Genomic DNA, 12,394 nt, shown 5'->3' with positions numbered 1-12,394 from the left:
GTAATGGGACTGTTCGCACTTTGAGCCTCTTGGCCATGTGGGGCTATTAAGCCAACCATGTAGGCTTCAAAAGCTAACTTAAACACAGCCATTGTAATGTTATATGACAGGCTTGAATCATGAGTTTGATAAAAACTGAAATGTCAACACACACAGCCAACATGATTCAGATTAAATCAACAATAATTACCTAGGTTAATATGATTACCTGCCAGTAGCTGCTTCAGAGGTGAGAGCACAAAGCTGCGGCTGGAGGACAGGGACGACACCGGCAGAGGGTGCTGGAGCTGCAGGTGTCACAGTGCTCCGGTGGCTCGGCTATGACATCACACAGGTGGGCGGAGACATCGGACTTGAACCCGGAAATTGTCCGGCAGGTAACAGGAGCTGAGAAACTTGGATTTCGGGGCTTGAAATTAAGAGTCCGTGGTGTTCAGATGAGAGACTGATGGACGCCTGGAGAAGACGTGATGAGGGGAGGTTGGAAGCGTGGATTTTCGGGATGAAAGTGGTTAGATGTTGACTATTCCCGGAGGGACGGGATCTAGTTCAGGTGGACCGACGGGATGGGCGGAGCTGGAGTGCCCGGCGTTTTTTGATGTGGATTTGAAGGTATCAAAGTGGAGTGACCAATCAAATCGAAGGTTCTTGATGACCTACACCATTTGGAGGTTGGATGTGACTGTTAAGAAGCTCTTATTGGATATTAAAATTGGTCAGATGTGGATGAAAGGATTATTCCTAACTATTAGTGATCCGGACGCTCCAGATGTCGGAGTCGGCTTCCGCAAAGGCTGTCCCGATTTGGTGACAACATGTGATCCTACTTTGAAAACGGATCAGGCCACTGGGACATGATCATGATCAAGGTAACAAGAAATCCCCCAAATACTGAGTTTTATTTTAATTAAAAAAAAAATAATAAGTTTTATAACTTGCAAGAGAGATCTCTGAAGAGGAAATAAACAGTGAATCTGTAGGTCTGCGCTTGGAGCAGCCTGAGTGAATGAACGCTGCCTCAGTTGTAAAGCGCGCTAAGTGGGTGGGCTGGACTTAAGTAGATTGGACAGAAAATTACCTTGTGACTCGCTGACTCTATGCCTGCCTGAGCAAAACTACGTTTTATTATGTCTCTTGATACAGGAGCCCTTTCTTCTCCACATTTCTTTCATACAGTGCTTCCAAGGATTGCTAGTTTGCAGTTACTTGGGTCCTCTTGTTGCCCTGTCTGTGACCATAGACCTGCCTTAGTTTAGCAGCCTGTGGGTTTCCCTTGTAATATGGGCCTTCACACACTCATTGTGGTCTCCTTCGAAGGCTAACGGACTTGATGTTGGGGTGCACATGGAGGCCAGTACAGGGTCCTGGTCTGTCAATAAAAACCTTAATCTTGCTGTGGTGCAGTAGCTTTGACCTGGTTGCCCAGTGTGTAACTCTGGGTTTTACCAGTTGTCTTTATTTAATATATATCAAGATGATATCATTCCTTGGAACTTATTTATTTGCATTTTTGTGTGTAGGCTTATTTTTGTGAATTTTTTATGATGTTAACGTTTAAATTTCCCGCCTTCATCCCACCTAGTAGAGGCAGATGGCTGCCCTCCCTGAGGCTAGTTGAACCTGCTGGGGTTTTGTTTGTTTGTTTTTTGTTTGTCCTTCCTGGTAAAGGGGAGTTTGTAATTTTTCATTTTTACTGTCACCAAGTGCTTACTCAAAGGGATTTCATAGGAAACTTAGTTGGACTTTTGTCGGATTCTCTATTTACATTTTGTAAGGTCTTCACCTTAATATGTGAAGTGCCTTGAGATGAGATTTGTTGTGGATTGGTGCTATGTAAATCACTCTTAATTGAATTCATTTGAAATGATTACCCGTGCACCTTGATAAATTGCATAAAGCAGTCAAAGTAAGATGGTTAAATTCAATTAAGCATTTTTTTGTTTTTGTTGAAAATGGAAAATTAAAATATATTCAATAATTTCCTGCCTTTCCTTTGGCCAACATGTGGACTCTGTCTACAAAAAGGCACAACAGCGTCTCCACCTGCTCAGGGAGCTCAGTTCTTTTAACATCAGCAAAGACATTTTAACCTTCGTTCATAAATCAGTCATCAAATCCATCCTCACCTATAACATCTCAACCTGGTTCAACTTCTTCACCATCAAACACAAAAACAAAACTCTCCCAAATAATAAAACAGGCCAACAAAATCACTCAAACAGCCCCCCTCAAACATTCTGTTTTACTTGAAACAGACAATAAAGCTATCTATCTATCTATCTATCTATCTATCTATCTATCTATCTATCTATCTATTTGTCCTTCCTGGTAAAGGGGAGTTTGTAATTTTTCATTTTTACTGTCACCAAGTGCTTACTCAAAGGGATTTCATAGGAAACTTAGTTGGACTTTTGTCGGATTCTCTATTTACATTTTGTAAGGTCTTCACCTTAATATGTGAAGTGCCTTGAGATGAGATTTGTTGTGGATTGGTGCTATGTAAATCACTCTTAATTGAATTCATTTGAAATGATTACCCGTGCACCTTGATAAATTGCATAAAGCAGTCAAAGTAAGATGGTTAAATTCAATTAAGCATTTTTTTGTTTTTGTTGAAAATGGAAAATTAAAATATATTCAATAATTTCCTGCCTTTCCTTTGGCCAACATGTGGACTCTGTCTACAAAAAGGCACAACAGCGTCTCCACCTGCTCAGGGAGCTCAGTTCTTTTAACATCAGCAAAGACATTTTAACCTTCGTTCATAAATCAGTCATCAAATCCATCCTCACCTATAACATCTCAACCTGGTTCAACTTCTTCACCATCAAACACAAAAACAAAACTCTCCCAAATAATAAAACAGGCCAACAAAATCACTCAAACAGCCCCCCTCAAACATTCTGTTTTACTTGAAACAGACAATAAAGCTATCTATCTATCTATCTATCTATCTATCTATCTATCTATCTATCTATCTATCTATCTATCTATCTATCTATCTATCTATCTATCTATCTATCTATCTATCTATCTATCTATCTATCTATTTATTTATTTGTTGAAATCGACTGAAATAAAACATTCCATCCTGATTTCAGCTGCACTGTTAAACTCCAAAAAAAACCACAACAGACCCTCCCCTCATCACCTTTCTATTCTGCTGTGACTCTCCTGGCGCTGTGCTCGGGACAAACCAGCAGAGGGCAGCAGAGCAAATTCCGCACCTCCACCGCTGACCAATGAGCTTCCAGAGCACTGAGGCGGTGGGCGGGACCAAACCGGAACAAACGCAAACATGGCGGCTTCCTTGGATGATGAATTTGAGTTTAATAACCAGGACTACTACTCTCTGCTCAACGTTAGGAAAGAGGTACACTTTGTTTTGTGTTTTAAAGTGAAGTCCGACGATAGCGGATCTTTTTGCCGTGACCTCTGGGCAGATTTGTCATTGAGAGAGAGCAGTGCAGTCGGTGTATCATCCTCCAGTTAAATAATGGTCCTCAGTCAGCACCATCATCCGTCGAGGTTGAGACCGGTTGATGCTAAAAGCTTGTTATGTACTCATGTATCTTTATCTGGATGGGGTTTGTTGGCGTTATTGTTATAGCTGCATCCATGAGCACCTTCTGAAATCTCGTTTTTCATTACAACTAAGGAGACTAAAAGAGTCGATCATGGTTTGTGCTAGTTCAGTTGGATAACGTTAGATAGCCTCAGGAAGCTACTGAGACAGACCACAGCTTTACAGGTAGAGCATTAAAGCAATTTCAATCTTATGTTTAGTGCACTGTGACTAACTAGCAAGAGTGGTTCAGTGTCTTCAGTTTTGATGTCTTAATGCAGCATGTTTCAGGAGTAGATCCGAAATCATTAGTGGATTAATTAGTCAGTCATCTGAGTGAAAATCAGTCGAGCAGTTGCAGTTACACTAAATAGAAATATAAACACGGCATGCTAATGTTCTTTTTCGTAACTTAGAGGAAAATTTAAACATCTCATTGCTATTGTTTTGATTAGAACAGGGGTCACTGAGAACTAAAAGTTTTTGAGCTTTTACGAGTTGGACAGTGGCATGGTGGTTAGCACTACTCGCCTTGCAGCTAGAAGATCCCCGGTTCTCATCCCAGCCTTCCTGGGGTCTTTCTGCCAGTCCAAAAATATCCTGAGGTTAATTGATTATTCTAAATTTGCCCATAGGTGTGAGTGCGAGTGTGATTGTTGTCCTGTTTTAAGTTACTGTATTGTCTTTAAGTCATTTTCTTGTTTTTTTTTTTTTTTTTACTGTGAAACCCTTTGGTCACCCTTTGGGCTGTTATAAAGGCCTATACAAATAAACTTTGATTGATTGATTGAGCTGTTTAACTAGTGACAAAGTTGAGTTAATTCACAAACTAGTCGGGTGTGGCTCTAAAGGACAGTGATCAGATAGTAGTATGAGTAGTCCACAGACACTCCTTTGACAGATGATTATATAAAATCATCAAATTACCAATTTAATTTATTTGGCAGATTCATCAATAATCCAAGTAATTGTTGTTTGCCGTCGTACTCTGGAGTGACACATGCAACCTCCCCTTTCATAGGCTACATTGGAGGAACTAAAGGCATCATATCGGAGGCTATGTATGCTCTATCATCCAGACAAGCATCGGGACCCAGAGCTGAAGAGACAAGCTGAACAACTGTTCAACCAGGTTCATCAGGCTTATGAAGGTAAGGACAGTTGTCGTTACCAACAAAGCTTTTTGGTTCAACTTGAAAAAGAATACAGCTGACATTAAAGTGTGTCTTCATGAAAACAGACAAAAAACAAAAGATTGACTGAACTGTAGTTTCCTTCTTTCCCCTCAGTGCTGAGTGATGCCCACTCCAGAGCCATCTATGACATCTTTGGGAAGAAAGGGCTGGAGGTGGAAGGCTGGGAGGTGTGTTTTCTGACATAACATACTTGTCTTATATCTGAGTGGTTTTGCTGCTACATTGTTTATCTTCATCACCTGTGCCTTATTTTTGTGTGTAGGTGGTGGAGAGGAAGAGGACGCCAGCAGAAATACGAGAGGAGTATGAAAGACTACAGAGAGAAAGAGAAGAGAGGAGACTGCAGCAAAGAACAAACCCCAAGGTTTGCTCCATCACTCCTTTGTCAGCTTTACTACTTTCACTGTCTCGCTCATATGAGCCACATGCAAATGTTATTAAATACATTGTGTAGCACAACTTAGTTTTACTGTAACCAGCTTCTACATTCATTTCATAATGTCACTCACTGTTTTCCTTTTTTCTTAATTAATCTTGTCAGGCTTTTCTTCCACTCTGTTATTCAGGGCACCATCAGCGTTGGTGTGGATGCAACTGACCTGTTTGACCGTTACGATGAGGACTTTGAAGAGATGCCCGGAGGAGGATTTCCTCATATTGAAATCAACAAGATGCATATTTCCCAATCCATCGAGGTACAACAAAACAGTCTCACTTTGCATTTCCTGTCCATCATATCCTAACCCGTACCACGATCATTTTGATATTTTGCTATGTTTTATCTGTCTACCATATTCTTGTCGTTCTTCAGGCTCCTTTGACAAATTCTGACACAGCAGTGCTGTCTGGTTCACTCTCTACGCACAATGGGAATGGAGGAGGGAACATCAACATGACCGTACGCCGAGTCATGTCAGCCAAGGGCTGGGGAGAGGTATGCACAAATACAAGAACATACACGCAGGAAAGATTGTAGTGTGTGATAGATAGTAGTTCATCTCTCTTTGGAGTATCTTTTCAATATGTGAAGCATTAAATAAAAGATTTTTTAAAAGTTTTCTGGCTTAATTTAAATACATTGTTACCTTACTGCAGTTACCTCCTTTTTTTTTGTCTGCATTCATCTCTGCAGATAGAGTTAGGTGCTGGAGATATACTGGGGCCTCTCATTGGGTTAAAGGTTTTTCGCAATCTCACTCCACGGTGGTAAGGCTGAGTTTTTTAAGTATTAACATATTAAAGTATAATATTACCATATGAATCCCTTCATATCTCCTTTCTGTCACTTTTCTCTCCAGTTTCCTGACAGCCCAGTGTGGTTTGCAGTTCTCTCCCCGAGGCTTGCGGCCGAGCTGTTCTCTGATGACAGCACGCCACCTGGATCAGAACACTATGGGTTACCTTCAGTGGCGCTGGGGGCCCAACAGCGCCATGACTACCAGTCTGGTCCGAGACACCAAGAGCAGCCACTTTACTCTCGCTCTGCAGGTACACACGAACATAAGCACATCCACAAATGTGGGTAATGTAGACACAGCCACATTATGTCATGATTTTGTTGTTTTGTTCATTTTTCCCTCGAAACATTGTTCTTTACTCATTGTCCGTTCTTTATCACGACTCTTGTTGCTTCCAAACCCTCCTAGCTGGGTGTGCCTCACTCCTACCTGATGATGAGCTACCAGTACAAGTTCCAGGATGAAGACCAGACCAAAGTTAAAGGCTCTGTCAAGTACGTCTGTCTGTGGAGGATGTCCTAAATGTATTCCCTTTGAATCAAATGGTTCACAAAATAGAATTAGTGAACAAAAATATTCCAGTAAAAAAAATTTAAATTAATTGTTGGAAATATGACAGCATATTGTAAAAAGCAGCTCAACACCAGCTAATAATCCTGATTTTTTTCGGCATCCAGTGGTTTAACTTGAAGACTAACGTGCAGAAGTGCAAGAAACTGGTGATACTCCTTGTAAAATAGTTGAATTATTATGACAAACCTGATGTTTTTCTTGATGTTGAAAAAGACCCCAGTTTGCCTTTTTTGGTTTTTAGTTATGTCTAAACAATTGTGTTGAACAAAACTCGAGACCTTAAAAATGCATACATTTGATCACATATGCAGTTGTTGTGGTTCTACAAGTTGCTCTGTCCCATTCTGTTATTGTGTTGGGTAGCTGCCTAGCTCCATTTCTCTAATGATCTCCGTTCTGTTTTTTTGTGTTGCACATATTACAGGACGGGCTGGTTCGGCACTGTGGTAGAATATGGAGCAGAGAGGAAGATCAGCCGACACAGTGTGCTGTCAGCCACTGTCAGCATCGGCGTCCCACAGGGAGTCACACTCAAGATCAAGTACTGGCCAAACCAACATCTGATCTCACTCTTTTCATGTGCCCTTGTCTCACTGCGTGATTGTCTAATGTGTGTTTTTACATTTGTGCTGGTGTTTTAATGCAGGCTGGCGCGTGCAAGTCAAACGTACCTGTTTCCAGTTCATCTGACAGACCAGCTGCTGCCCAGTGCTGTGTTCTATGCTACTGTCGGACCCCTGCTGGTCTACATGGCCATCCACAGACTCGTCATCATCCCATATACGCAAGCACAGAAAGAGCAGTGAGTACATCTGCTCTGCCTCAGCCAGAGTCTCCCTTTGTCCCAGTAGTAGAAAATCTTGGTCCCAGGCTTGTTTCCAGTCATAATAAAAATTCATCTCTGTTCTCACTGAATGTAAAAGGCAGTGTTCTTTCCTTGGCAATCACCCAGAATCGCCAAGTTTAAAAAAAAAACACAAAACATTATATACACTTTAATAGTTGGATCACAAAACTTTATCCTTTAGATAAAGGCAGCTCTTGTTTTAGGCAAAACATGCAGCATTTCAGTGATGGGTGTTGTCATTACTAGAGGAGTTTCTTTCACGCTTATGCTGTCATCAGAGAGAGCCTCCAGAGTGAATCCCAGCGGGTGATTGTAGATGTCTGCTTTCTCTGTCTTTGTGCCTCTCAGAGAGCTGGAGCTGCAGAGGAAGAGCTCCGCCACAGACATCGCCAAAAAGAAGCAGGAGGCAGAGTCTGCTGTGAGTACTCGCATGCAGAAACACAGTTACTCGTTGTGTGCGGGGATGATAATTGATCATCTTTTCCAACTTCAGCTCTCCTCATTATGAACTCATGACTGAATCTCATCTGAAAAAATCTCTGCCGTCCTGTTCTGTTTCGCTCTCCTCCACCCCTCCTTTCTCCTCCTCCTCCTCTTTTCTCCCTTGGCTCTTCTGCAGGTTCTGCTGATGCAGGAGTCTGTGAGGAGAATCATAGAAGCAGAAGAATCTAAGATGGGTGAGGGTAGAGACACCCACACACACACCCACACACACACACACACACACACACACACACACACACACACACACACCCACACACACACACACACACACACAGACACACAGACACACGCACACACACTACTCTAGGGTGAGACACTGAGAATCTTTTTTTTTTTTTTGTTTGAAGCCAGTCCAAACTTGGGGAAAAAATCAAATGTGTAATTCAAATGCATTTGCTCTAGTTGCTGTCAGCTTCAGGATCCTGTTTGTCTGACTTTCATCATCCACTGCTGTGACGCAAGTGATGATGGTGGTACAGCCCATCTCTGTAGCTTAAGTGTATAAGTCTACACATAAAACACCAGAGTGCACATTGGCATAAATATGAACTATGATCTCTGCATACTAATGGTCTTCTCATTATGTTTATCAGATATTTATGTTTATGATTATTTCAAGAACAAATCTCTGGATGTGCTCACTGCACCTTGTGATGCTCAGACTAATGATTAAAGGTAGAATAATTGCACTGTAGTAATGATTTCAAGCAGTCAAAGACTTGTTATCATGCCATACACTGTCAGTTTCTGGAATTATGTCCTTGTAGAGGGAGTTCACGGAGTAACAGTCTTTGGTGACATGTACTTTATCATCCTACATTAAACGTCTCTCGTATTCAGTTCATTTATATCTAAACACACACACACCCTAAGTTACATGAATGTATCTAACACGCTGTATATTATTATGTAGGTTTGATCATCCTGAATGCCTGGTATGGAAAGTTTGTGTCAGATACGAGCCAGAAGCAGGAGAAAGCCAAGGTCATTGATGTGACTGTGCCTCTGCAGTGCCTGGTCAAAGACTCCAAACTCATCCTCACTGAGACCTCAAAGGTGTGTCTAATCAAATGACAGAGTGTACTTAAAGGGATATTTCAGTTTTTGTTTAAGTGGGATTGTATGAGGTGCTTTCCAGTAGTAGATGGCAGTCCATAAGCAGTAAACTGTTGTGGATGGGATCAGAAGCAAAATGTATTTTAGCCACCTAAAAAAAACACCAAAAAAAAAATCAATATCAGTTTAGTTTCAAAAAGTAAAGTGGTTTTATTGCCATTTTGCCTTGCCGTCAGACAGCCCTTTCTGATGGGGAAGCGAAGCCGTTACATTGGTTTCTTCTGTCTTTCACCTCACGGAACTCTGGTCTACTGCTGCTTTGATTGGTTAGTTTGTTTGTGTTACTGTATGATTTTGGTATTTTAATACATTAGTTGGAAGAAAACAACAGGTTAAAACAAAAGCAGACCAGCAACTCCTGTAATCCTCCACTTTCAGAAAAGGCTAACGCAAGGTAAAGCAGTGAAAGTATTCTATTTGTACTTACACTGATATAAAGTTTGTTTTAGTGGGCCTTTTTACACGGCTAACAAAATACATATACATAAACAGAAATGCTGCTGACCCTGTTCACTGCTTAGTTTCCCTGCTGATGCTTATATCTGCTTTTCCAAACAAGTACAAACAACCATCTACTGTCGGTAAAACACTGACTATTCACAAGTACGTCATACAACCTCAGTTACAAGAAACAAAATGTTCCATTTAAGCATCTATAAATCTGCATGCATACATGGCTTATGACTGGTTTCTCTGTGTGCAGGCGGGGTTGCCGGGTTTCTACGACCCCTGTGTAGGAGAAGAGAAGAGTCTAAAACTACTGTACCAGTTCAGAGGTGTCATGCACCAAGTCATCTCTGCAGACACTGAGCCGCTACGGATACCCAAACAATGTTAGTACTGTCGCCCCTTTGGCCGACATCCATGTAGCTGCACACCAATTACAACACTGGTAAAGCTTACAGTATATGCTTGCATCCATGCTCAAATTATATCTACTTTTTGTCTTGTCAGCTCACAGAATTGAGTCCGAATCCTAGGAGCTCACTGCTGTTGGAGCACCGGAAGGCAAATACACACTTTGTGCAAGCAGAAGAGCCCAAGAACGGAGGGGACACATCAAAAATAAGTTTGTTTCTCTCCTCTGGCCTTCTTCTGTCATGGTATTAGTGAATCTGTTTATCAAGTTCCTCCACTCCTCCTTTTCCTGTAGGCCATTTCCCAGGTCCAGCGGAATACAGCTCTGAGTTTCCTCCAGGTGTTACACTTTGTCTCCCCAGTTGGCTCCACCTGACAGAGCTGCTGAAATATCAGTGTGCTGCAGGAGATAAGACGTTTTCCCAGAGCATAGTTTTATAAGATGCGCTACGCAGACGGCCTGATTGTCACTGCAGACGTGGTGATGATTTCCCCCAGTAAGAAGCCATCACTGCATGGGTACATTTAAACATGTTTCTCCACATTCATTATGTCGGTGTAAACGAAGGAGCTGTGATTTTACCCCATATCACTGTAGTCTTGGACCTGTATGTGTGTCACCCTGGTAGTTTTCAGTCTAAAAAATGGTATAACATAGTCATTGCCATAATTCATGCAAATGTTCATGGTAACTCTATGCAGGATCATGCCTCAGTAACGCCGAGGCCTGCCAGGACTGAGCAATGACTGAAATCATGTTTTTCGTTACTCGCTAAAGTTTCTCGTCTTCATGTTTTATGCATTATAGTGCTGCTCATTGTGGTGCCAGGTATGAAGTGGTGCTCACAACTTATATCTGTGAAGGCTGGGATATGGAGGAAGGAGGAGGCATTGTAAAAGGAGGGAAAGTAAGAGTTGCTTTGATGGTTGTGAGCCAACCAGGGAGAGACAGGCTTGAACTCACCATATGGATTTTTAATATCTCATTCCAGGCTGCAGTTTAAGGCAAAAATTCTACTTGAATTTGCGTCAGTGTTTATTGATTATCTCTGTGCAGTTGGAGCCCAAAAAAAGGATTTTCTATCATGATTTTTAATACAGTCAGGATTCTAGTTTGTACTTCTCTGGTGTATATCTGGGACAAAGCCAGCGATGACAGCAAATATTGGACATTGGGAAAAAGATGGACATATGAGTGAAGATTATTTTGTGGTCGGGGTGCGACTAGAAGAGGGACACTTTGCCTCATGTAGCTTGTTTGCTGCTGATGCTGTCGCTATATCTGAGCCTCACTAAAACCACATCACTGATTGCGGCACATTCACACGGCTATGTTTATTTATCTAAATCTGGTGATAGATTATATATTTAGTCTGTATACCAGTTTTGTGCCATGTTTAATTCAATACTATTCTGTCCCTCATTGATTAAAAAAATCTGAATCACATTAATCTTGCCATGGCAATATAGAAGCTAAACCCATACTTGTTCCAGAGGGATTTTATCGCCATCCAGCAGGCGATAATTCACACACTAACTTACCTCGGCTCTAGCTATTCGCCCATCAGAGTGGTGAGGTTGGCATGGTGAAATGTAATATCCGACAATACACTTCACTTCTGATAAACAGATAGCTGTTGTAGCATGGAGGTCCTTGAGTTTTATCATATCAATTGCACAGTAGAGCATCTCATTTAGGCTCCCATTAGTTTGATTTTACTCCTTACCCTGATCCTGTGTAAGTAGTTGTAATGGTCCGACTATATGTAGACTGATTCTGTGACCATAAATAGTTATTGTTTTTCTTTTTTAAAGGAAAGCCTGTAATGAAGTACAGGGAATTCATGAAAACACTATTGAAACAACTAATGTATGATATAAATGGGATTTTATTGCATATAGAAGTAATATTTTGCACAAAATGTACAGTATTTAAAAACAAATACTAGAGGTCAATTGTCATCAAAGTGGTGCTGAAGCCTCTAATTGTAGCGGTACACTTTTACTGAACTGCAGTTTGCATCTACGTAAGAAGTAGTGACTAATGCAGCTGACTTTATATGGTGTCTTTTGATTTCAGTTTTTCCATTGCTGTGATAATCCTGCATGACCACAAAGTGTAGGTAGGCTTAAAAATAAAAAAGGGAAGCATTGAGATCTTGGTATTTGGCAGAAGGGAAACTGGTCTATAGACATCAGTGAGATACATCAAAACAGTCTTGTGTTGGGGTCACTATTGTGGCAGCCATTTTGCACTGATTGTTTCTAGTATTTGTCTTATTTTTGTTGTTTTAAGTGTGTTGTAAAGTGTTTTTGTCTGGTCACCTCTGCTGTGGTGCCACCATGAGGCCTGCAGAAGGACTGCTCCTACTGTTACATTCCATCCCGCCATCAAAACTGACTCGCATTAAGATGTAAATGTTATGTATGGTTGAGAAGCCTGTGTTCTGTCCTGTAAAGAACTGCAATAAATATAAAAATGTGACATTTGACTACC

General features: G+C 41.2%; 1 protein-coding gene across 4 annotated transcripts; it reads left to right on the top strand.

Moving 5' to 3' along the window:
* Positions 1 to 383: 383 nt before the first annotated feature.
* LOC111563283 (dnaJ homolog subfamily C member 11) lies at positions 384 to 12,389 on the top strand. 4 transcript variants are annotated; one of them, XR_002745675.3, is made up of 18 exons: positions 384 to 869; positions 3,102 to 3,373; positions 4,587 to 4,716; positions 4,855 to 4,928; positions 5,024 to 5,125; positions 5,328 to 5,456; positions 5,573 to 5,695; positions 5,894 to 5,967; positions 6,060 to 6,249; positions 6,408 to 6,493; positions 6,997 to 7,113; positions 7,219 to 7,374; positions 7,768 to 7,837; positions 8,039 to 8,096; positions 8,837 to 8,979; positions 9,743 to 9,872; positions 9,994 to 10,108; positions 10,193 to 12,389. XR_002745675.3 is itself a non-coding variant. In XM_055010853.1 (17 exons), exons 2-17 carry the CDS (start codon positions 3,299 to 3,301, stop codon positions 10,017 to 10,019), a joined length of 1,683 nt encoding a protein of 560 aa, XP_054866828.1. In that variant the 5' UTR covers positions 384 to 869; positions 3,201 to 3,298; the 3' UTR covers positions 10,020 to 12,389. The 4 variants fall into 4 exon arrangements, 3 of the variants coding, with proteins under 3 accessions (XP_054866828.1, XP_023118071.1, XP_035800368.1); XM_055010853.1 differs by having other exon boundaries at positions 3,201 to 3,373; positions 9,994 to 12,389; XM_023262303.3 differs by having other exon boundaries at positions 9,994 to 12,389.
* The last annotated feature ends 5 nt before the right edge of the window (positions 12,390 to 12,394 follow it).

The sequence above is a fragment of the Amphiprion ocellaris genome, chromosome 5 (genome assembly GCF_022539595.1).
Source record: "Amphiprion ocellaris isolate individual 3 ecotype Okinawa chromosome 5, ASM2253959v1, whole genome shotgun sequence".
Classification (NCBI taxonomy): Eukaryota; Metazoa; Chordata; class Actinopteri; family Pomacentridae; genus Amphiprion; species Amphiprion ocellaris.
The sequence above is the reverse complement of the archived record's forward strand: the minus strand, read 5'-3'. Positions and strand labels throughout refer to the sequence as shown.

Bases quoted from the DNA above. Each gene is read 5' to 3' on its own strand.
- LOC111563283 (XM_055010853.1), top strand. From the start codon at position 3,299: ATGGCGGCTTCCTTGGATGATGAATTTGAGTTTAATAACCAGGACTAC. The intron at 4,929-5,023 runs GTGTGTTTTCTG...TTTTGTGTGTAG, and splicing joins TGGAGGTGGAAGGCTGGGAG to GTGGTGGAGAGGAAGAGGAC. The intron at 8,097-8,836 runs GTGAGGGTAGAG...ATTATTATGTAG, and splicing joins AGCAGAAGAATCTAAGATGG to GTTTGATCATCCTGAATGCC.